We start from the raw sequence: 24,337 nt of genomic DNA on the forward strand, positions 1-24,337 counted from the left end.
CTCTCTACCAGACATCCCACCTCTCCCGGAACTTCCAGGAGTCTCCCGCATATGAATAGTGGCTCCCTGATGCCCGCAAATTATATACAATATCACGGAAATCAATTTTTTTGAGAGCGAGAGAGAGAGAGAGAGCACGAGAGCAAGCAAGAGCGCGCGAGCGATAGAGAGAGAGAGAGAGAGAGCGTGCGCCATGGGAGAGTGTTCCAAAAAAAGAAAATATAAAACGTACGTCACCCCAGACTACACTAAAGTGTACCCCTGCCTAATAGGGGTCAAAAATAATGACAGTGTTGCTCGCTGCACTGTTTGCAACAGTGACTTTTCTATTGCCCATGGTGGGTAAAGACTGTAAAAGACATGGTGAGGTGAGTTTAACAGGTGCCATTCATTCATTAGCATAGCTAACGTTATTTAAACTAGCTGGCCAGCTGCTAAGGAGCTACTCTATTGCAGACATCCCACCTCTCCCGGAAGTCTCCCGCAAATTGATGGTGCTACTCCCTGAAATGAGTTTTTGCAGGGTGGGATGTGTGCCTTACAGACAGCCAACAAAGAAACCCAGAAGAACCCATTTTAAAAGAGACTAACAAACACCCAATGTGCAGAAAGAGAGAGAGAGAGAGAGAAAAAAACACAAATTGTGCAAACAATAAAGGCAAGCAACAGAATTCAGAATGAAAGTGAGTCCACAGACACGAAGCCTGGAGCAACCCAGAGCAGGCCACAGCCTCAGCCTCAGTTCATCACACAGCAAAGCCATGCAGACATGAAGCCTGGAGCAGTTGGAGCAGGCCCACAGTGCGGCAGAGAGAGGAGCCACACAGACACGAAGCCTGGAGCAGGCCACAGCCGTAGCCTCAGCCTCAGTTGATCACACAGCAGAGCTCACAGACACGAAGCCCAGAGCAGGCCCACAGCCTCACCTTCAGTGCAGCCGAGAGTGAAGCAAACATTGTGGAGCAGTGAACAGAACCGGCTCGACCCTCGACTCTGCTCCCGACACCCTGCCTTTTTAATCCAACCGGCCTGACGTTTAAATCGTCCAAGTATTGGGATATTCCTCACTCTAAGACCTGGATGCTGTCGCATCAATACGATCTGAGCCAGGATTCAGCCACCCTGTCCTGGCCCATACCTGACCTTTCCAGATCAGCCTGGTGCTTAGATCAATCAAACCTCACTCTCGGTTTAGGTGTTCGGGCTCCGAGATTCCGCTGCTCCGAATGGCTCACTTTGTATTGTTTTATTCAATAACGTTGCTGACTGATGCTAATTTTGAAATGTTTAAGTTGTACCTGAAGGACAAATCTCTACTTTATCTTTTATTTTATTTCGAGATACAACTCAGTAGAAGGTTATTCTGGCCCAATGAGTCCATGCCACCCAATTACACCCTTGTCACCATTTAACCCACCAACCGGTACATCGTTGGAATGTGAGAGGAAACTGGAGCACCCGTAGGACACCCACACATTCACAGGGAGAATTCACAAACCCCTCAAGGGCAGCATTGCAAATTGAACCCGGGTAATGCCTGAACTACTGTGTATTCGGAGATTGCTTGTAGTCAATGTGCTGTCTGTAGTGGAAGATGGATCTCAAGGTTATATACAGTACACTGTACATACGTTGATAGCACTGGACAACAAATTTTTTTGGAAGTGTTGCTTCCTCAGATTCTTTTTAATGATAGACTATTTAAAGCTGAACACAAATATAATTTCAGACTACTTATATCACTTAGGAATTTGGAGAAACAAGATATTAACTTTTATTGAATATAATGTGTTTAATTGCATAACAGTGCTGATACTTTGCAATAGTTCAACTAAGCTAAAATGTTTTGTTGATGATTATCATTTGTACTCAGTGTCTGAGGCTTCTCACTGAAGTGTCCAACAATAATCAGCCAACATTGATGGATTCCAGTTGCCCTGATACCATTTCTCCATGACCATAATGTCCTGGTGAAACCTTTCACCGTGCTCGTCACTGACAGCGCCTAGATTTGCAGGGAAGGAGTCTAAATGGGAACGCAGAAAATGAATCTTTAGTGACATGTTGCACTTCATGGTTTTGTATGCTTGAAGCATGTTGTCAACCAGCTGCATGTAATTTGGTGCTCTGTAGTTGCCAAGAAAATTTTCAACAACATCCTTGAAGGCCTTCCATGTGATTTTCTCTGGTCCCACTAGAAGTTCTTTGAATTGCCTGTCGTTGATGACCTGTTTGATTTGTGGACCAACAAAAATGCATTCCTTAATCTTGGCATCAGTTATTCTGACTTGAATTATGAATTGAAACAACAAACATAGGTGATTTCAAATAAATGGTGCAGGATAGGGAAATTCCATGGTGATTTTCATGATCAGCAGCCCAGAATCCGTAAGACACATCCAAAAGTATTCAGGAAGCAAAACCTTTGTTGTTCAGTACTGTGAACTTAAAGAGGTGACCTGTGGCTTTATGGGTAACAGTTTGGATTTTGATTTAGAAGGTTGTACGTTTAATATCCAGGTACATGGATAGGAAAGGTTTAGAGCAGGGGTTCCTAACCTGGCGTCCACGGATCCCCAAGGGGTTCTATGAATGTGGATGGGGAAGAAAATTTACATCTTAATTTTCACTAATTTAGCAATGAAATTTAGCAATTTCCTTCAATGATGATGTAGGCAACAAACCGCAGTAGTATTAGCCGTACCTTTGACTTTGCCATCGATAGAAATCACAGAGATTTTCATATCACAGTACAATTGTTACAAATATCATTTATGGCACACTTATCACTACTTTGAAATGACGGTAGTTATTAGACCCGCTGCTATATCAAACGTGACGCAGTCTTCCTGTCTGCAGAAGCTCATGCAACTATCAGGCAGACAAAGGGCCCAAAGCATTATTGTGGACCCCTACCCCCCCCACCCCCCCCACCCCCACCCCAGCACACAATCTCTGACCACTTCTGTCAGGAAGGAGGTACAGGAGCATCAGGACTCAGACTGCCAGACTGGGTAACAGTTTCTTCCCCCAGGCTGTGAGTCTAATGAACGCCCTGCCACCCCTGGGGCCTCATCACCTGGACAGTGAGCTGTTTACCATTCTGTTTGTTGTTTACTGTTTACCTGTGCTGTGTTTTACTACATGCATTTTAATTATATTTTATTAACTTATTTATAGTATAATATTTTGGTTTATGTGGTGTGTGTGATATATATTGTGTGCGTGCACTGAGGGCCAGAGGAACGTTGTATATATGCTCAGTCAGGTGACAATAAACTTGAACTTGGATATCCAGAGAGACCATAAGACACAGGAGCAGAATTAGGCATCGAGTCTGCTTCGCCATTTCATTGTGGCTGATCATTTCCCTTCGAACCCCAGTCTCCTCCCTTCTCCCAATAACCTTTCATGCCCTGACTAATCAAGAACCTGTCAACCTCCACCTTAAATGCACCCAGTGACCTGGCCAACACAGCCGCCTGTGGCAATGAATTCCACAGTTTCACCACCTTCTGGCTATATAAATTCCCCCTCATCTCCGTTCTAAAGAGACACCCCTCTGTTCTGAGGCTGTCTCTCATGGGTCATGAGAAAAGCCAGAGTGAGGGCATATAATAGAGCAAAAATTTGAGGGCAGTTAGAGAGTTGGGAAATTTTTAAAATCCAACAGAAGACAACTAAAAAAGCCATAACGAGGGAAAAGATGAAATATGAAGGTGAGCTAGCCAGTAGGATCAAGATGCCAAAAGTTTTTTCAGCTATATAAAGAGGAAAAGAGAGGTGAGAGTCAATATTGGGCTGCTGGAAATGACATTGGAGAGGTAATAATGGGGAGGCAAGGAAATAGCAGATGAACTAAATAAGTATTTTGCATCCATTTTTCTGTGGAAGACACTAGCAGTATGTTAGAAGTTTGAGAGAGTCAGAGAGATGACACGAGTGTTGTTGCTGCTACTAAGAAGAAGGTACTTGGGAAGCTGAAAGGTCTGAAGGTGGATAAGTCACCTGAACCAGATAGACTACACCCTAGAGTTCTGAAAGAGGTATCTGGGGAGATTGTGGAGGCTTTGGTAATGATGAATTAAAAAAAAATATTAACCTGTCATACAATCTTGTTACCTTAATCAACAGCAGAAAATAAGCAAGAGTGTAATGGACTTGCTGTGTAAAATACTGGTTTGTCACTGAGGGACCTAGCTCTTCCTATGCCAGTGCAAGGGAAACTATGGGGGCACCACGGTAGCATAAGCTTCCTTCCACTAGCCTGCAGGTCACCCTTGGACAAGGTGAAGCACCTGCTTAGCATCTGCTCCCGCCCCCCACCTCCCGATCAGGGTCATGTGAAGCCACGGGAGCTGGTGGTGGATGGTCGTATGAGCAGCCGGTGCAAATCACAGGTCCTGGTTATGCGACCACTGACAATCTTTGAAGAACATTGATAATGACTGGGGTCACCTGTCTTGTAAAGACACTGCCCAGAAGAGGTCAATGGCAAACCACTTCTGTAGAAAAATTTGCCAAGAACAATGATGGTGAAAGACCATGATTGCCCACGTTGTGTGACACGACACATAATGATGATGATGATAAGTTTTCAGATGCACAAAGGGAGGGATGAGACAAAGGGAATACTTGATTTAAGGTGTGACCAGGTCAGAGAGTGTAGTTAGTGGGCAAGGTCAAAGCAATTTTATTATAGAAGTATGTATATGTCAGCACACACTACTTTTAGATTCATCTTCTTGCAGGCATTTACAAGAAAATAAGCAAATACAATGGAATTCATGAAAAACTATAAATAGAGAAAGACCGACACCCAACCAAAAGAAGACAAATTGTGCAAATAACAAAAATTAAGTAACACTGAGAACATGAGTTGTAGATCCTTGAAAGTGAGTCTGTAGGTTGTGGAATCAGTTTAGTGTTGAGGTGAGTGAAGTTCAAAGATTCAAAGTGCATTTATTATCAAAGTATGGATAACTTACACAACTTTGAGATTTAACTGACTGGAAGCTGTGTGAGTGGTTGTCAAATCTATCCATACTATCCTTTAGACTTCAGAGTCACACACCAACAGCTACTGATTGCAACATTCCTCAGGCATGCCGTCGAGCAGCCTCAGTATCAGTTCACCATATAGAGAGCAGATCACTGTGAAGCATGCAGACTCAGAGCATATAGTCCACACTGGTTCAGGAGCCTGATGGTTGAGGGGTATAACTGTTCCTGAACCTGGTGGTGTGGGACCTGAGGCTCATTGTGGTGAGTGAAGTTATCCACACTGGTTCAGGAGCCTGATGGTTGAGGGGGTAATAACTGTTCCTGAACCTGGTGGTGTGGGACCTGAGGCTCATTGTGGTGAGTGAAGTTATCCACACTGGTTCAGGAGCCTGATGGTTGAGGGGGTAATAACTGTTCCTGAACCTGGTGGTGTGGGACCTGAGGCTCATTGTGGTGAGTGAAGTTATCCACACTGGTTCAGGAGTCTGATGGTTGTGGGGTAATAACTGTTCCTGAACCTGGTGGTGTGGGACCTGAGGCTCCTGCTCCTTCTTCCTGATGGCAGCAGTGAGAAGCGAGAATCACCATGGTGGTGGAAGTCCTTGTTGATGGATCCTGCTTGCCCGTGACTGTGCTCCATGTAGGTGTGCTCAATGGGGGGGAGGGTTTTACCTGTGACTGGCTGGGCTGTAGCCCAGTTTCTGTAGACGTTTCTGTTCCTGTGACAGCGCTTCGTGTAGATGCTGTGACCACACGTTATGTTTCCAGTACTTTCTATTTTAGTTTCAGATTTGTACTATCTGTGAGGCTGTTTTTTTAAAAAAAATTACTGTTAATTTCTTTATTTGTGAGCATGAGTGAACACTTTTGTTTTACTCAAGTGATCAGTTGACCTGAAAGTGTGTGTAAGTAGACCGATAAAGAAAGAGATGGGGAAGAGAATGACAGAACAGGTCAGAACGTGTTACACATCCAACAATCTTAGTTTCCGGTGGCAAGAGGGCACTTGCCCTTGGATACGAGAACATAGAACCTAACGTACAAGAACCAGCTGTATACAGAACATTACAGCATAGTACAGGCCCTTCAGCCCACAACATTGTGCTGACCTTTTAACCTACCCTTAAGATCAATTTAACCCTCCCCTCCTACACAGCCCAGTGTTTTTCTTTCACCCATGTGCCTATCTAATTTGTTCATCAGTTCTGTGTCATTTCATATATTGTGGGCGATCAAAGTCTTTCCGTGACTATGATTGTTCTTGGCAAATTTTTCTACAGAAATGGTTTGCCATTGCCTTCTTTTGAGCAGTGTCTTTAACAGACGGGTGACCCCGGCCATTATCAATACTCTTCAGAGATTGTCTGCCTGGCGTCAGTGGTCACATAAACAGGACTGGCTGCTCCCATGGCTTCATGTGACCCTGATCTGTGGGGGTGGGGGGCTAAGCAGGTGCTACCCCTTGCCCAGGCTAGCGGAGGGAAGGAGTACCTTCCACCTCCATTGGTAGAGATGTTCCTCCACCTCATCCGTTGCTGTGCTGTAGTGCCCTACAACTCCTCTGCCACGGGATACTCGAGGGGAACTTCTTTGCTCTCAGGGTGGTGAGAGTGTGGAAGGATGCAAGTCCAGGTGTGGGTCAATGGGATAGGCAGAGCAACAGTTTGGCATGGACTAGATGGGCTGAAGGGCTGTCACACTCTACAATGTCTCCACCCTGGGAAAAATATTCTATCTACAACCTGTAGAGAGACCCAGTTAGGCTAGATAGTTATTCCATTGAAAACAGCTCTGTTTGATTTTCCTGAACTGTTAAATCACCATTTGAGTTTTACAACTTGAAATCTGGAATAATGGTATAAGGAAATTTTAGTAGCAAGGGAGGAATTTGGTTTGAATTGTAGAGTTGTAGCAGAATCAAATCTCCCCTCCTCATTGGCCACTCTAGTGGCATAGTGGATAAAGCTGCTGCCTCAGAGACGAAGAAACCCAGGTTAGCCCCTGCCTCCTGCACTGTCTGTGTGGAGTTTGCATGTTGCACATTCCCCCCCACCTCCCCACGATCCTCTGGGTGATCCAGTCCCCCCCCCCCACAAGGTTAACTGGTCGCTGTAAATTGCCTGCCGTATGTAGAGGAGTGGATGGGAGTGTGGGATGGGGTGGGTTGCTGCGAGGGTCAGCATTGTGTAGATGGGCCCAAAGCTTGATTATGGTAAAGGTAAGATAGAATGGTTTGGGAGATACGTAGATTGGGAGGCCGCTCCTTTGCTTCTTCTGGCCACAAAAAGCATAATCTCCCAGTGGCCATCCATCTCTCATTCCAACAGGTCAGTCCATGGCCTGCTCTAGTGCCACAACCAGGCCACACTCAAGTTGGAGGAGCAACACATTTCATTCTGTCTGGGTAGCATCCCACCTGATGGATTTCTCAAACTTCCAGGAATGCTCCCCACCACCCCTCACTTCACCATTTCCCATCCCCTTTTTCCTCTCTCACCTCCCTCTGATGCTCCCCCCTTTTCTTTCTTCCATGGCCTCCTATCCTCACTTATTAGATTCCCCCCTTAAGTCAACTTCCCAGCTCTTTATTTCACCCCCCCACCCGGCTTCACCTATCCTCTACCCTCCCCCCACCTTTTAAATCCACTCCTCATCTTTTTTTTTCACTCCAGCCCTGCTGAAGAAGGGTCTTGGTCTGAAAAATCGACTCTGCGCTTTTCCAAGACGCTGCCTGGCCCGCTTGAGTTCCTCCAGCATTTTGTGTTTCGCTTAGAGTGACGAGGACTGGCTTTTCCCAGAAAATATTGTCAATAAAATCAGGGAGAGGTGCAGCTTTAAGAAAATCACTGCGTGAAGAAAATCCCGATTGTTTGGAGTCTCAGGACACGAGAGCCCCCGTTTTCATTAAAGGGACGGGAAGGTGACCGCTTTTCGGTAGTGGGCGCGGCCCCGAGATACGGAAGGCGGGGTTTGCTCGGCTTCCACGTGGGTGGACGGGACCCAAACAGTCCGGTTAAAAGTGGCAGCGACCAGACGGAGGAAGGGCTGCGAGAGTGCGGGCAAAGCAAGTCTCAAGTGCCTGTCAATTCTTTCCTCTGGCGATAGCGGAGCCTGACGCACGCTGCAGTCAGGGTCGGTGAATCACGGCGTAAAGTCGCAGCCAAACTTCTCTGCTGCAAGTGACAAGACCAGGAAGAAAGTTTGAAAACTGTCAGCGGGCGAACAGCGTGTTCCGAGATCTCTCTCTCTCTCTCTCTCTTCCCCCTCCCTCCACAACATCAACCCCTCCAGCTGCAGCATGTCGCCCCTCTCTCTCATCCTCCTGACCATAGAACTCTTCGGCTTCTCCACGCCCTCGAAGCCGCCTCGATTCGACCGGACCCTGGTAAGCTGTGCGCTCGAACGGTTACGAGGTCGATTCGAGTCAATAATTATTATGTAGAGCAATTTTGGGGCGCACGTTTGAAAATATAAACATTTTTTTAAAGCCAAGTTTCGCCCAAAGCTTTACCCGTGTAAAACTCGGAAGCAGAAGTTCTTAAGCCCATCACCCGTACAGGGGCACAAGGCGCCGACAGTAGGTGGCCAGAGTCTTTCAGGTTGTCCTCAGGTGTAGCCCATCTTCCAAAATCCCTTTTCCCAGGGATGAAGTCTTTGGAGCTTCTGTAGCTCTGGGTTTTTACGGGATGGGGTCGCCATCCCCGTGGCCAACCCCCCTCCTCCTCTCGCAGCCGGGCTCTGTCCATAGCAGAGCTGAAGTTCTTTCAGTCCCATTTAAGTAAAAATTACAAAGCTATTCAGCGGGTCAGGCAGCATCTGTAAAGAGTCGGGGTCGGGACCCACCCTCTGATAAAGGACCTCGGAAGTTTTTGTTCAAACATCTTGTCTCCATTTGAAAAATGTAGTATCTGCGATTCCACTAGTACAGAGAAAGTTTATTGTAAACGCGATCCTTGCAGATTCCGAATCAAGCTTTTAAAGAAAGCGCTCGGAAATTCATTGAGAAAAGATTTCCATTGAGTTGATGGTCGAGAGGTTACCGCGCGGGATTTCCACACTACCCGGTTTAGACTGGGGAGCGGTTTACTCCAAGAGAGCCGCTGCGTTAAGTGTTGTGGAAGAGCTTCCGATTCGCCGATTACTCTCATCTCCGTCTGCACATGGAACGGCTCCCATATAAACCAGGGCTTGGGAACTGGTCCACGCACAGTAACCGTCCTGGCATGTGGAGGGAGTAGTTATCGAATTTGTGATCCTTTTTCGTGCCTTCAGTTTGAAGGAACATAGAGCAATGTACGGTGAGTTACCGCGGATTTCTCCAGAGGGCGCAGTTGCATTCGCCAGCCCCACCCCCGTAAATGATTAGATATTGAAAGGGCAGGCAGCATCTACAGGCAGAGGAATAAAGAGTTACCCGACAAGACCCTTCATCAGGACTGATCCTCATTCTCTCTCCAAAGATGCTGCCTGACCCGCTGAGCGTCTCCAGGTGTGTGTTTGTGTGTGTCTGGATTTCCAGCATCTGCAGGGTCTCTTGTGTCCGGCTATTCAAAGGGCAAATTCTGCGTCATTCGCTCCCACCCCGAGCCCCGCGAGTCGCATTCACTGTCTTCCTCCTCTCCTTCCGGAGGAGGTGGGTACCTTCCGCCGCCACCACTCCCCCTCAGGTGGGGATCGAGAATGTGCCGCCCGACTGAGGACCCAAGGGTAATTCCCAACTGCGAGATGGGAAGAGGAGACATTTTAAAACTCAGATGCCGGACACCTGAAATCTGAACACCAAAATGGCAAAACACTCATCAGGTTAGGCAGCATCGACGGAGGTGGAAACGGGTCCCCGGCCGAGAGTTCGTAGTTCTCCCTGGACTGTTGTGTCCCCAAAACTTTCTAGTTTTATTGGGAAAACAGAAAGGGGCAGGTACAAAATTCTGACTGATCACGTGGGACCTACACAATGGGATACGAAAGACTTCCGATATTTTAATTTAAATATAATAACCTATAAGACCCGTATAATTCAAGGCTTAAAATATATATCCGCAATGGCTCTCTGGGTCCAGCCAGACTCTGGGCCATGGGGGGGGGGCGGGGGTCACAATAAACGCACCTGCTCTCAATATCTACCCTTCCCCTCTGCTTGCTGGAGATTCCCCTTGTTGGAATTCCGGTGCACTCTTTAGCGCGGTTTCCCTTCTTGGAGGAGGACAAGGGAAGAGAGAAAAATCGCCGTTTACCAAAAGGTCTCGCGGCACCCTTTTAAATTGTTCTTCCCCTTCCCATTTCGACATGCCGGTCCATGACCTTATCTATTGCCGTGACGAGGCCAAACTCGGGTTTGAGGTTTATTCCGTCTTGGTGACCTCCATCCTGATGGCATGAACAACGATTTGTCTAACTTCTGATAACGTCTTTCTCTCTTCTCTTTCCTCCCCATCCCCCGTTCTGACTCTCTCTCCGCAACTGCCCATCAACTGCCCCCACCGTGTCCCTTCACCTTCCATGGTCCCCTCTCCTTTCTTATCGATTCTTTCTTCAGCCCTCACCTCTTCTACCTATCACCCAGTTTTTCACTTCATCCCTCTCCCCGTCACCTGGGCTCACCCATCACCTGCCAGCGTGAACTCCTCCCCACCCCCCCGCAACCTTATCCTGTCTTCTTCCCCCTTTCTCTTCAGTCCTGCCGAAGGCTCTCACAGTCCGAAACATATCTCCATTGATGCTGCTTGGCCTGTTGAGTACAGTTCCATGCGTGGGCCCAAACCCCATCCAGGCCAACCTCTTCACCGGTCCGCTGTGTGGTTGTAACCCAGAGTCAGGCCGCCCTCCCCCCGCCGCGACATCCCCCCGAGCCCAGCGGCTGGGTGAGGGACCTCTGCGGCTCCACACCAGAATGTTGTGGGAGTAAGTGGGGTGATCTGGCCGGGATAAGGGGCGGGGAACCGCCTCCGAGCGGAACCACTGGAGGAACAGCTGGTTCAGACCTGCGAAACAAATGTGGTTCTTAGGCCCTTTGTAAATAACGATGTATATAGTTTCACATTCCTATTTTCAATGGGAAAATCACTGTAATTGATTAGTAAAAGCGACCATTCTAGTTACTACCCCAACCACTACCTCTCACCCCCGTCACTGCAGACACTTTAAATCTCCTTTATTTTTTTGAAAAGAAGTTCCGCAGTGTAGTGGTAGCACAATGGTTTACAGGCAACTTGGGTTCACTTCTCGGTCGGGATTAGGCTAGGGTTAACTCGGGGGATCTCCGGGCGGCGCGGCTCGAAGGGCCGAAGGGCCTATTCTGCGCTGTTATCTCAATAAAAAATATAATTCGGTTAATATTGTAAATATTTATGCGCATTTTATTCCACATTTATACTTTAACCTCTAACTTTATATTTCGTGTAATTCGTTATTAATAGTTAACTGTTGTTTATTGTTGGATGTCGTGCGGTGACCAACACGCCACGGCAAATCCGTAATACATGTACTTTTATTACTTATCGAGGCACAGCACGGAATAGGCCCTCCGAGCCGCGCCGCTCAGCAATCCTCTGATTTAATCAGAACCTAATCCCGGGACAGTTTACAATGACCATTTAATCCACCGACTGGTACGTCCCTGGATTGTGGGAGGAAACCCACGAGGTCACGGGAAGAATTTGCGGGCGGTGGCGGGAATTGGACCCAGGTCACCTGTACTGTAAAGCGTTGCGTTACCAATGAAGTTGATCCTTGGAACAATTATTAATTAACAATTCTGAGGGTGCTACTATTTACAATGGGGATAGCTGGACATTTGTATTTTTGTTCAGTGGGGGCTCCTGAGTTTGGCAGTCGAGGACCGAGATAACTTGGTTGTTCCTCAGCCGAGCGCTCGGCGGTGTCTGCAGGCGGCGGAAGGCGTGGGGGTTTAGACACGAATCGCGGGCAATTCCTGTCCGCTCTCACACATGCTGCATGGCCCACGGAGTTCGTCCAGCAGACTGTATGTTACCGTACTCCAGATTTCGGCATCCACAGTCTCGGGTGTCTCCATATCGTACGTGGCCCCACCGCGCCGGGGAGTCGCTTTAATTCCACTAATAGCGCAAAGGCCGTAGCGCATTCCGGTGGGATCAATGTAGCGGTATCAGTTAACTGGTTTACAATAATTTCGCGGAAGTTATTTTCGTGCTTGGCTTTCTTTCTCTCGGTTTTCCATTGGAAAAGCGTGAAATGGAAGGTGGATGAATTGAGGTTGCACATCTACTTATTAAACCTGCGGAGCCGGGGGTGGCGGGGTCGGTGAGTGTGTCTGTTGAAGCGAATGGGGTTACGAGTGACCTGGGAGCTGATTTTAAAATCAACCTTTCACGCCAAACTTAAAAAGAAAACATTGCCATCAGCTTTGGAGGACCTCATTATAGCCAGGGAGCTTGCCTCTATCTGGGTACCTGCAGGCGGCATTTCGCGCCGTCCGCTATTGCAGAGTCTGTGTTCGGCAGCAGATGGCGGGAGAGCTTTTGCCACACACGGGCTGAAATTCTGCAGATGCTGGAAATCCAGAACAGCAACACACGCTCTCAGTGCTGGAGGAACTCAGCAGGTCAGGCAGCGGGGGTCCCAACCTTTTTTATACCACGGACGCACTACTATTAACAGAGGCGTCAGTGGAGCTCAGGTTGGCAACTCCAGACCTTTAGAGAGAAATGCATGTTTGACGTTTAGGTGGGAGGATAGAATCCGGATGAAAGGGGGGAGAGGGGGAGCGGAGCAGTAACTGGTGTTTGATGGGTGAATCCAGGTGACAGGGCCTCCTCACCCCCTCTCGCACGGTCTGTCGATTGCCATGACTCCAAAATTAGGGCGGCACGGTACCGTAGTGGCCAGCGGAACGCTTTGCAGTTCCTCCAACATTTTATTTTCTGTATGTTGCTCGGATTTCCAGCATCTGCAGATTTTCTCTTGTTAGTAGTGCAGGAGACCCGCCGCTTCCTGTGAGGATCAGTGACGTAGTGTTCACAGGCTAATTGTTTGTTCAAAAAAGTCTACTGCCGGAAGGGGAAGACGCTGTTCCCGAAGTAATGTCTGTGTGTCTCTGTGTGTGAGTGTGTGTGTGTGTGTGTGTGTGAGTGTGTGTGTCTCTGTGTCACTGTGTGTGTGTGTGTGTGTCTGGGTGTGTGTCTGTGTCTGTGTGTGAGTGTGTGTGTCTCTGTGTCACTGTGTGTGTGTCTGGGTGTGTGTGTGTGTGTCTGGGTGTGTGTGTGTGTCTGTGTGTGTGTGTGTGTCTGTGTGTGAGTGTGTGTGTCTCTGTGTCACTGTGTGTGTGTGTGTGTCTGGGTGTGTGTCTGTGTCTGTGTGTGAGTGTGTGTGTCTCTGTGTCACTGTGTGTGTGTCTGGGTGTGTGTGTGTGTGTCTGGGTGTGTGTGTGTGTCTGTGTGTGAGTGTGTGTGTCTCTGTGTCACTGTGTGTGTGTGTGTCTGGGTGTGTGTGTGTGTCTGTGTGTGAGTGTGTGTGTCTCTGTGTCACTGTGTGTGTGTGTGTGTCTGGGTGTGTGTCTGTGTCTGTGTGTGAGTGTGTGTGTCTCTGTGTCACTGTGTGTGTGTGTGTGTCTGGGTGTGTGTGTGTGTCTGTGTGTGAGTGTGTGTGTCTCTGTGTCACTGTGTGTGTGTCTGTGTGTGTGTGTGTGTGTGTGTGTGTGTGTGTGTGTGTGCGCGCTGTCCCTGATGGTAGCGTGGAGAAGAGCTATGTACTGGATGACGGGGTACCCAATGATGAATGCCGTCTATTGAAGGTGTCGATGCTGGGCAGTCTAGCGCCCGTGAAGGAACTGGCTGAGCTTCCATCTCTGCAGTTTCTGCAGCCAGGTGGAATGCTCTTCACGGCACACCTGTAGAAATTTGCTAGACTCGCTGTAAGTGACATAACCAAATCTCTTCAAGCTCCAAATGCTGGTGGCGCGACTTGTTCAGAGGTTCGTTTAGTATCAGAGAATGTATAAGACGTGAAATTCTTGCTCTTCACATACATCCACAAAACAAGAATGCCCATAGAATGAGTGATAGGAACATCTAACACCAACCCCTCTTCATAATTACATCAACATGTGTTGCCCAGGATAGGTCTTCTGAAACGTTGACACCCTCTGCTTCCCCACCTGGCCTTTTGTCCTATCAGATTTCATGTCCTTCAGCTCTTTGCCTCTTCTATCTATCACCTCCCAGCTCCTCAGAACAAGGTGACTTGTTCCATGCTTTGTGTTTTCAGTTGAACATTGGAGACGTGCTTTGCTGGCACTACTATGGCTGCCGACACAACAACCAAAATATTTCACTAACATGAGAAAGTCTCTCAGCTGCCTTCTCCCCGTAGCCCTTTGTTTACTGACTAATCCAGAACTGGCTAAAGAAGTTCCTCCTGATCTCCTTTCTAAATGAAACCATGTCTTTTGGTGTTAGACTCTCCCCACCATGGGAAACATCCTCTCCACATCCATTCTGCCAAGGCCTTTCAACATTCGATACGTTTCAATGAATTTCCCCCAGCCGTCGTTCTTCTGAATTCCAGTGAGTATAGGCCATGAGGCATCACCCCCCTCGTATGATAAGCAGTTGATAAGAGAGGAGAGTGGACAAGAGGAGAAAAAGAGGAGGAGAAAGAGAAGGAGGAGGAGGAGGAGGTGATAGGTACATGCCAGGAGGTAAGAGGCCAGATTAGGCAACAGAATAAGAAGGGAGTGAGGAAAGAATTTTTTTTAACCAGAGGGAGAAATGGATATTCATGCCATCAGGTTGGAGGCTACCCAGATGGAATACAAGGTGTTGCTCCTCCACCCTGAGGGTGGCCTCATCTTGGCACAAGAGGCTGTAGACCGACATGTGGAATGGGAATTGGAATTGACCACCGGGGAGTTTTGCTTCTGATTGATGAAGTGGAGGTGCTCGGTGAAGCGGTCCCCCAATTTAAAACAGGACTCACCAATGTAGAGGAGGCTGCATCGGGAGCACCATTCACCGTATGCTTCGATGCACATCTGATAGAACTGAATCTCACATCTCCTACCTACCTCTCGCCCCTGAGCTCCTCCAGTGATTTGTACATTGCTCCCTTCCTGCACCTGCCATCTCTGTCTTTAATACAGTGGCATCACAAATATAGCTGAAGCCTTGTGTTGATGCATCTTCTGTGCTTACATTAAATCCAACGGTCTTTGCATTGTCATCTCCATCAATAAGTGCAGCGTCATATGATATGGAAACACAGAAACATAGAAAATAGGTGCAGGAGTAGGCCATTCGGCCCTTCGAGCCTGCACCGCCAGTTATTATGATCATGGCTGATCATCCAACTCAGAACCCCGCCCCAGCCTTCCCTCCATACCCCCTGACCCCCGTAGCCACAAGGGCCATATCTAACTCCCTCTTAAATATAGCCAATGAACTGGCCTCAACTGTTTCCTGTGGCAGAGAATTCCACAGATTCACCACTCTCTGCGTGAAGAAGTTTTTCCTAATCTCGATCCTAAAAGGCTTCCCCTTTATCCTCAAACTGTGACCCCTCGTTCTGGACTTCTCCAACATTGGGAACAATCTTCCTGCATCTAGCCTGTCCAATCCCTTTAGGATTTTATACGTTTCAATCAGATCCCCCCTCAATCTTCTAAATTCCAACGAGTATAAGCCTAGTTCATCCAGTCTTTCTTCATATGAAAGTCCTGCCATCCCAGGAATCAATCTGGTGAACCTTCTTTGTACTCCCTCTATGGCAAGAATGTCTTTCTTCAGATTAGGGGACCAAAACTGCACACAATACTCCAGGTGTGGTCTCACCAAGGCATTGTACAACTGCAGTAGTACCTCCCTGCTCCTGTACTCGAATCCTCTCGCTATAAATGCCAGCATACCATTCACCTTTTTCACCGCCTGCTGTACCTGCATGCCCACTTTCAATGACTGGTGTATAATGACACCCAGGTCTCGTTGCACTTCCCCTTTTCCTAATCGGCCACCATTCAGATAATAATCTGTTTTCCTATTTTTGCCACCAAAGTGGATAACTTCACATTTATCCACATTAAATTGCATCTGCCATGAATTTGCCCACTCACCCAACCTATCCAAGTCACCCTGCATCCTCTTAGCATCCTCCTCACAGCTGACACTGCCACCCAGCTTCGTGTCATCCGCAAACTTGGAGATGCTGCATTTAATTCCCTCATCCAAGTCATTAATATATATTGTAAACAACTGGGGTCCCAGCACTGAGCCTTGCAGTACCCCACTAGTCACTGCCTGCCATTCTGAAAAGGTCCCGTTTATTCTCACTCTTTGCTTCCTGTCTGCTAACCAATTCTCTATCCACATCAATACCTTACCCCCAATACCATGTGCTTTAAGTTTACACACTAATCTCTAATCTCCTGTGTGGAACCTTGTCAAAAGCCTTTTGAAAATCCAAATATACCACATCCACTGGTTCTCCCCTATCCACTCTACTAGTTACATCCCCATAAAATTCTATGAGATTCGTCAGACATGATTTTCCTTTCACAAATCCATGCTAACTTTGTCCGATGATTTCACTGCTTTCCAAATGTGCTGTTATCACATCTTTGATAACTGACTCCAGCAGTTTCCCCACCACCGACGTTAGGCTAACCGGTCTATAATTCCCCGGTTTCTCTCTCCCTCCTTTTTTAAAAAGTGGGGTTACATTAGCCACCCTCCAATCCTCAGGAACTAGTCCAGAATCTAACGAGTTTTGAAAAATTATCACTAATGCATCCACTATTTCTTGGGCTACTTCCTTAAGCACTCTGGGATGCAGACCATCTGGCCCTGGGGATTTATCTGCCTTTAATCCCTTCAATTTACCTAACACCACTTCCCTACTAACATGTATTTCGCTCAGTTCCTCCATCTCACTGGACCCTCTGTCCCCTACTATTTCGGGAAGATTATTTATGTCCTCCTTAGCGAAGACAGAACCAAAGTAATTATTCAATTGGTCTGCCATGTCCTTGCTGCCCATAATCAATTCACCTGTTTCTGTCTGTAGGGGACCTACATTTGTCTTTACCAGTCTTTTCCTTTTTACATATCTATAAAAGCTTTTACAGTCAGTTTTTATGTTCCCTGCCAGTTTTCTCTCATAATCTTTTTTCCCCTTCCTAATTAAGCCCTTTGTCCTCCTCTGCTGAACTCTGAATTTCTCCCAGTCCTCAGGTGAGCCACTTTTTCTGGCTAATTTGTATGCTTCTTCTTTGGAATTGATACTATCCCTAATTTCTCTTGTCAGCCACGGACAATCATGCTCTTTCACTATGATAGTTTTCAGCAATTTTTTCTACAGAAGTGGTTTGCCATTGTCTTCTTCTGGACAGAGTCTTATTGACCCAGCCATTATCAATACTCTTCAGAGACTGTCTGCCTGCCTGATTTCTTGCTCAGTCAGTGCATGAAGGGATATGTGAAGAAGGCTGGAGCTTCTTCCCTCTGGCCATTAGGCTCCTGAACTCCACTTGAACTGTCACCGGTTAATCTGCTCTGTACCTGGCGATATTTAATTTATGCACTTTAGTTTGTGCATAATTCATTTGTAGATTTTATCCGTACTTTCCTAAGTTATTGTTTGTTATATGTGTTATGTGTACTACTGTGCTTTACACCCTGGTCTAGAGAAACGTCGTCTCATTTGACGGTGTAATGTCTATAGTTAAATGACAGTAGAATTGACTTGACTCAAAAGCTGCAGACAGAATGGACAAACTCAACACAGAAAGCACCCAAGATTGAGACTGAACCTGGGTCACCACCTCTGTGAGGCATTGGCTCCACCAGCTGTGCCATCTTGATGCCCCTGGTGATCCTGTCGGAGAACCCGAGCAGTCAGATGTGGTGCCTCTCTGTACACTTCTATTCCCCGCTCTTACCTTTCGCTTCTTCTTACCTCCCCCGGTCCCCTCCTCCTTCTGTTTCTACTGCGGTCCATTTTCCGCTCCTATCACATTCTTTCTTCCTTGACCTTTCCCACCAGCCTGGCCTATCACCTTCCAACTCCACCACCCCACCTTTTTATTCTGGCATCTTCCCCCTTCCTTCTCAGTCCTGAAGAGCAGTGTTGGCCCAAAACGTCGACTGTTTTTTCATTTCCATGGATGCTGCCTGCCCCCATACCTGGAGCTCCCCCAGCACTCTGTGTGTGTGTGTGTGTTTACATGTACACCTGTTACTGGCCTCCATCTTTTTCCACCACATTTGTCATCAAGCTGAGGTCAGACCTCAAAGCCGGATGACGGTTGGAGCCTCCTTCCTCGTACTTGAGGGCCAGCCCTTAGCCATGAGCTTTAGTGGTGTCCGCCTGCCTTTGTGCTCCTCCAAACCTTTTTAAGACGGCTCCTCCACCGTACCCCTGGGGTGGTGGTCTTCTACTTGATGTCGTCTTTTTGAAAGTGGAACTCCAGGGCAGCATGGTAGCGGTTGGTGTAACACTTCACAGCGCCGACTGTAAGATCACCGCTGTACAGAGTTGATACGTTCTCACCATGACTGTGTGGGTTTACTCCACGTGCTCCAGTTTCCTCCTGCATACCACAGACCTACAGGTTAGGATTAATGAGTTGTGGGCATGCTGTGTTGGTGTCAAGGTGACACTTGCGGGCTGCCCCCGGCACATCCTTGGACTGTGGTTGCTGACGCGTTTCACCTTATGATTCAATGTACATGTGACAAATAAAATTTTATGAATGTATAAACACAAGAGATTCTGCAGATGCTGGAAACCCAGAGCAACACACGCAAAACGCTGGAGTTCAGGCAGCATCTGTGGAGAGGAATAAACAGTTGACTCTTTGGGCTAAGACCCTTCAAGTTCAAAGTAAGTTTATCAAAGTACATCTATGTCACCATATACAACCCTAAGATTCATTTTCTTGTGGGTATGCTCAATAAATCCATAATAGAATAATAACCATAACAGAATGAAAGACTGGCCAGCTTGCAACAAACTGCAAATATAAAAAGAAAGAAATAATAATAAATAAAAAGCAATAAATATCAAGAACATGAGATCGAGACTTTGAAAGTGTGTCTGTAGGTTGTGGGAATACTTTAATGATGGGGCGAGTGAAGTTATCCCCTTTGGTTCAAGAGCCTGATAGTTGAAAAGTAGCAATTGTTCCTGAACCTGGTGGTGTGAGCCCTGAGGCTCCTGTATCTCCTTCCTGATGGCAGCAGCGAGAAGAAACATGACCTGGGTGGTGGGGGTCCCTGATGATGGATGCTACTTTCCTTTGACTTGTTTCGTGTAGATGTGCTCAATGGTGGGGAGACCTTTACCCATTTTGGACTGGGACATATACACTACATTTGTAGGCTTTCCTGTTCAAGGGCATTGGTGTTTACATACCAGGATGTGTTGCAGCCAGTCAATCTAAACTCCACCACACATCTGTAGAATTTTGTCAGAGTTTTAGATGTCATGCCGAATCTTCGCGAACTGCTAAAATTTTCGTAATTGCACTTGCAAGATGGGCCCAGGACAGGTCCTGTGAAATAATGACACCGAGGAATTTAGAGTTGCTGACCCTCTCCACCTCTGACCCTCGATGAGGACTGGCTCATGGACCTCAAGTCATCTCCTCCTGAAGTCAATAACCATATGCACAGTTGTGAAGGGATGTCTCTGAACAGGTTAAGGGGTGGATGTGTCGCTGTAAGGAGATTGGATAGACTAGGACAGATTTCTTTGGAACAGAAGGAAGTGAGGGTGGATCTGATTAAAAAAATTTACAAAATCCTAAGGGCATAGATAGTGTTCAGTACATGTCATCGTGGCTCCAAGTGCTGTTTTCACAAGGTTCTCCCGAGGACCACATGAGTGTCCCTAAGACCACATTGGTTAGTTCCCACTGTAATATCCCCCTGCTGTGTAAATGAGTGGCAGAATGTGGGGAAAACAATAAGATCGCTGTAGGGTTAGTAATTGGTTGCTGGAGACAATGTTCATTTCTAATGACACTGGACAACAATTTTTTCCTAAAGTGTTGCTTCCTCAATTTTTTTTGTTTATGATAGACCAGTTGAAGCTGAACTCAAATATAATTTTGGACTACTTGTATCACGTTGGAATTTAGAGAAACAAGAAATTAATTTTATTGAATATAATGTGTTTAATTGCATAATGGTTTTAACACTTTGCAATAGTTCAACAAAGATAAAGATGATTTGTTGATGATTTTCATTTGTGCTCAGTGTCTGAGGCTTCTCGCTTAAGTGTCCAACAATAATCAGTCAACATTGATGGATTCCAGTTGCCTGATACACTTGCCCATTCACCTCCTCCATCACCTCCATCAAGGCCCCAAGTAGTCCTTCCAGGCAAGGCAATATTTCACCCATGAATCTGTTGGGGTCATCTATTGTGTCTGGTGAGACCTGTTGTAAATTGGGGTGTCCAACAATAATCAGCCAGCATTGATGGATTCCAGTTGCCCTGATACCGTTTCTCCATGACCACAATGTCCTGGTGAAACCTTTCACCATGCTCGTCACTGACAACGCCAAGATTTGCAGGGAAGGAGTCTAAATGGGAATGCAGAAAATGAATCTTTGGTGACATGTTGCACTTCATGGTTTTGTGTGCTTGAAACATGTCGTCAAACATGTAATTTGGTGCTCTGTAGTTGCCAAGAAAATTTTCAACAACATCCTTGAATGCCTTCCATGTGATTTTCTCCAGTCCCACTAGAAGTTCTTTGAATTAGCTGTTACCGATGACTACAGACTTTATTAAAACAGCTGTGGATGACTGTGTCCCCATGAAATCGACCAGGAGCCCATTCAGAAGCCCCGGATGAACAATGAAATCTGGAATCTGCTGAGAGCCATATCAGAGGCATTCAAGTCTGGAGATCAAGAATGCTACAAGAGGTGCAGGTATGATCTCCAGAAAGCCATCTCTCGGGCAAGGTAAAGATTCTGGAAAAAAACTGGAATCGACAAGGGATGTTCGACAGCTGTGGTATGGTTTGAATGCTGCAACCTCCTACAAAGTTAAATCTAGTGACATAGGGAGCTTCGCTTCCAGATGAACTCAATGCGTTCTATGCTCGCTTCAACCACGAGAACAGGGAGGAACCATCACGCACCCCTCTGTCTCCCTTTAGTCCTTTAGTCTCTGTATCTGAAGATGGCATGTGGGCTGTCTTCAAGGGAGTGAATCCAAGGAAGACATCTGATCCGGATGGAGTACCTGGCTGAGTTTTGAAGACTAGTGCTGACCAGCTGGCTGGTGTATCAAAGATACCTTCAACATCTCGCTCTGGCAGTGTGTGGTACCCACCTGCTTCAGGCAGGCTTCAATCATATTGGTGCCCAAGAAGAGCATGGTAACCTGTCTAAATGACTATTGCCCAGTGGCACTTACATCCACAGCGATAGAGTGTTTCGAAAGGCTGGTATTGATCAGTTCCTGTTGGACTGGTGACTTGTGTTCACTCCAATTCATCTAATGAAGCAACAGGTCTACAGCAGATGCTATCTTGTTGGCTCTCCCAAACCTGGAACATCTGCACAGCAAAGATGCATGCATCAGGATGCTCTCTATCAATTACAACTCAGTATTTAACATCATCCCCTCTAAAGTGATCAGTAAACTCCAAGACCTGGGCCTCAATACAAACACCCTCCCCCACCCCCTGCCTTCTGCAATTGGATCCTGGATTTCAGATTCGGTTTGGCAAAAACATCTCCACCACAATGTCCATCTGCACAGGAGCACCACAGGGATGTGTGCTTAGCCCCCTGCTGTACTCACTCTACCCCTATGACTGTGTGGTTAAGTACAGCTCCAACACCATATACTAGTTTGCTGATGACACCACTGCTATGGGCTGTATCAAAGGGGGTGATGAATCAGCCTACAGGAGGGAGATTGAAAAGTTGGCTAAGTGGTGGCAACCACAACAAGCTCTCACTCAATGTCAGTAAGAACGAGGAACTGATTGTGGACTTCAGGAGAGGGAAACCCGGGGTCCATGAGCTAGCACTTACCAGAGGATCAGCGGTCGAGAGGGTCGGTAACTTTAAATTCCTGGGTGTCACTATCTCTGAGGACCTGCCTTGGACCCAACGTATAAATATAATTGCATAGAAAGCACGACAGCGCCTCTACTTCCTCAGGCGTCTGTGACGGTTTGTCACGTCGTCAAAAATATTGGTAGTCTTCTATAGATTTGTGGTGGAAAGAGTGCTGACTGGCTGTATTGCGGCCTGGTATGGAAACACCAAGGCTTTTGAGTGGAAAATCCTACAAAAGTTGGTGGATTCGACCCAATACGTCATAGGTAAAACCTCCCAACCATTGAGCACATCTACCTGAAACCTTGCTGCAGAAGAGCAGCATCCATCATCAAAGATCCTCACCAGACCATCAGGTAGAAGGTACAAGAGAATTAGGACTCACACCACTAGGTTCAAGAACAGTTACTACCCCTCAACCATCATCGGCTTGAATAAAAGAGGATAACTACACTCCTTTAAGGACAGTTTTATCTTGTTATTTCATGCTCGTTATTTATTGCTATTTGTATATTATTTGCATTTGCGCAGTTTATTCAGTTTACAGTTCCTGATGATTACATACCCTGTTTAGTTACTGTTCTATAGATTTGCTAAGATTACCCGCAAAAAAAAAGACTCTTGGGGTTGTAAGTGGTGACATGTACTGAATGTACTCCAATAATAAATTTTACTTTGAACTTTGACCTGATTTGGGAGCCAATAAACATGCCTTCCTTAATCTTGGCACCAGTTGAATTACGAATTGAAATAACAAAGGCAATTAAAAAAAAAGTAGTGTGTGATATGGAGAATTCACGGTGATTTTTCATGATCAGCTGCCCAAAATCCATAAGATTCATCCAAAAGTATTCAGGAAGCAAAGTTCTTCTGTCCATTTTTTTTTAAAGGTTGTGCAGGCCAACCATTGCTCTGAGCAGGAAATTATAATGCTTTAAATGTTTCTTTTTCTTGTAATATGCATACTGTGAATATTTAGAATGAGAATTGAAACCACATACTTTATTAATTGAGGGGTGTAATTGAATAACATTACAAAAACAAATCCTTCACATTTCATAAATTTTTAAACTTAGACGGTGTTGGTGGGCCAATGGCTTATTAACAATGAGCTGCTGACTTCTATTCTGTGTTTATTGTTAAAATTTGTAACGGTGTTGTAGCTTGAAACACTGACAATGCAAATTTCAAAGTAAAGCTTGTAGTACATTTATTATTTAGAAAATTTATGTATTTCACTATTGCATTAACATAGATTTCAAAATTATTTTAGTATAATTTCAAGCTTGTATTAACATTATTTAAAAGAAAATTCTAGATGTGTGGCAACGAAGGCTATGTGCACAGGAGCATTTCAGTTATTGCGTGGCTGTGCAGCCATGCAGCTTAGGGGTAACGGTGCTTGTAGAGTCCATCTCAGAAGCAAGCCCTCTGGTCCATGTGGGTTTGATGCTCTGAACTTTATCTCCCTGCTTAATAATTACACTGGACAGTTTCTCAATTAGATTATAAAACCATTTTGTGGACAGAGTATCAAACCCACGTGGACCAGAGGGTCCATGTTCATGGTAAATTTTATTATCAGAGTTCATATATGTACCGCATACAGCCCTGTGATTCATTTTTCTGTGGGCATACTCAGCAAATCTATAGAATTTTAACTATAACAGGATCAATAAAAGATCAGCCAGAGTGTAGAAGATGGCAAACTGCAAATGCAAATTTAAGTAGCATTAAATAACAAAAACATGAGATAATGAGATAGAGTCCTTAAAGGGAGATCATTGGTTGTGGGAACATCTCAATAGATGAGCAAGTGAGTGTAGTCATCCCCTTTTGTTCAAGAGCCTGATGGTTGAGGGGTCGGAACGGTTCTTGAATCTGGTGGTGTGAGTCCTGAGGCTCTCGTACCTTCTACCTGATGGCAGCTGCAAGAAGAGAGCATGACCTGGGTGGTGAGGATCTGTGATGGATGCTGCTTTTCTTCAATAGCGTTTCATGTGGATGTGCCCAGTGGTTGAGAGGGCTTTACCTGTGATGTACTGGGCCGAATCCACTACCTTTCATAGGCTTTTCTGTTCAAGGGCATTGGTGTTTCCATACCAGGCTGTGATGCAGCCAGTCAATATACCCTCCAACACACATCTATAGACATTTGTCAAAGTTGCTGATGTCATGTCAAATCTCCACAGACTCGTAAGGAAGTAGAGGCTTTCTTCGCAGTTGCACTTGCGTGCTGGGTCCGGGACAGATCCTCTGATATAATAACACCCGGGAAT

General features: G+C 46.2%; 1 protein-coding gene across 1 annotated transcript in view; it reads left to right on the forward strand.

Annotated features, from left to right (window-relative positions):
• The first annotated feature begins 8,270 nt into the window (after nucleotides 1–8,270).
• LOC134355109 (SPARC-related modular calcium-binding protein 1-like) overlaps nucleotides 8,271–24,337 on the forward strand; it is a 192,711-nt gene continuing 176,644 nt past the window's right edge. The window contains exon 1 of the mRNA XM_063064856.1: nucleotides 8,271–8,389. Coding sequence (XP_062920926.1) covers nucleotides 8,303–8,389 — 87 coding nt within the window. The 5' untranslated portion in view covers nucleotides 8,271–8,302. The remainder of the gene's footprint in view (nucleotides 8,390–24,337) is intronic.

The sequence above is a fragment of the Mobula hypostoma genome, chromosome 12 (genome assembly GCF_963921235.1).
Source record: "Mobula hypostoma chromosome 12, sMobHyp1.1, whole genome shotgun sequence".
Lineage (NCBI taxonomy): Eukaryota > Metazoa > Chordata > Chondrichthyes > Myliobatiformes > Myliobatidae > Mobula > Mobula hypostoma.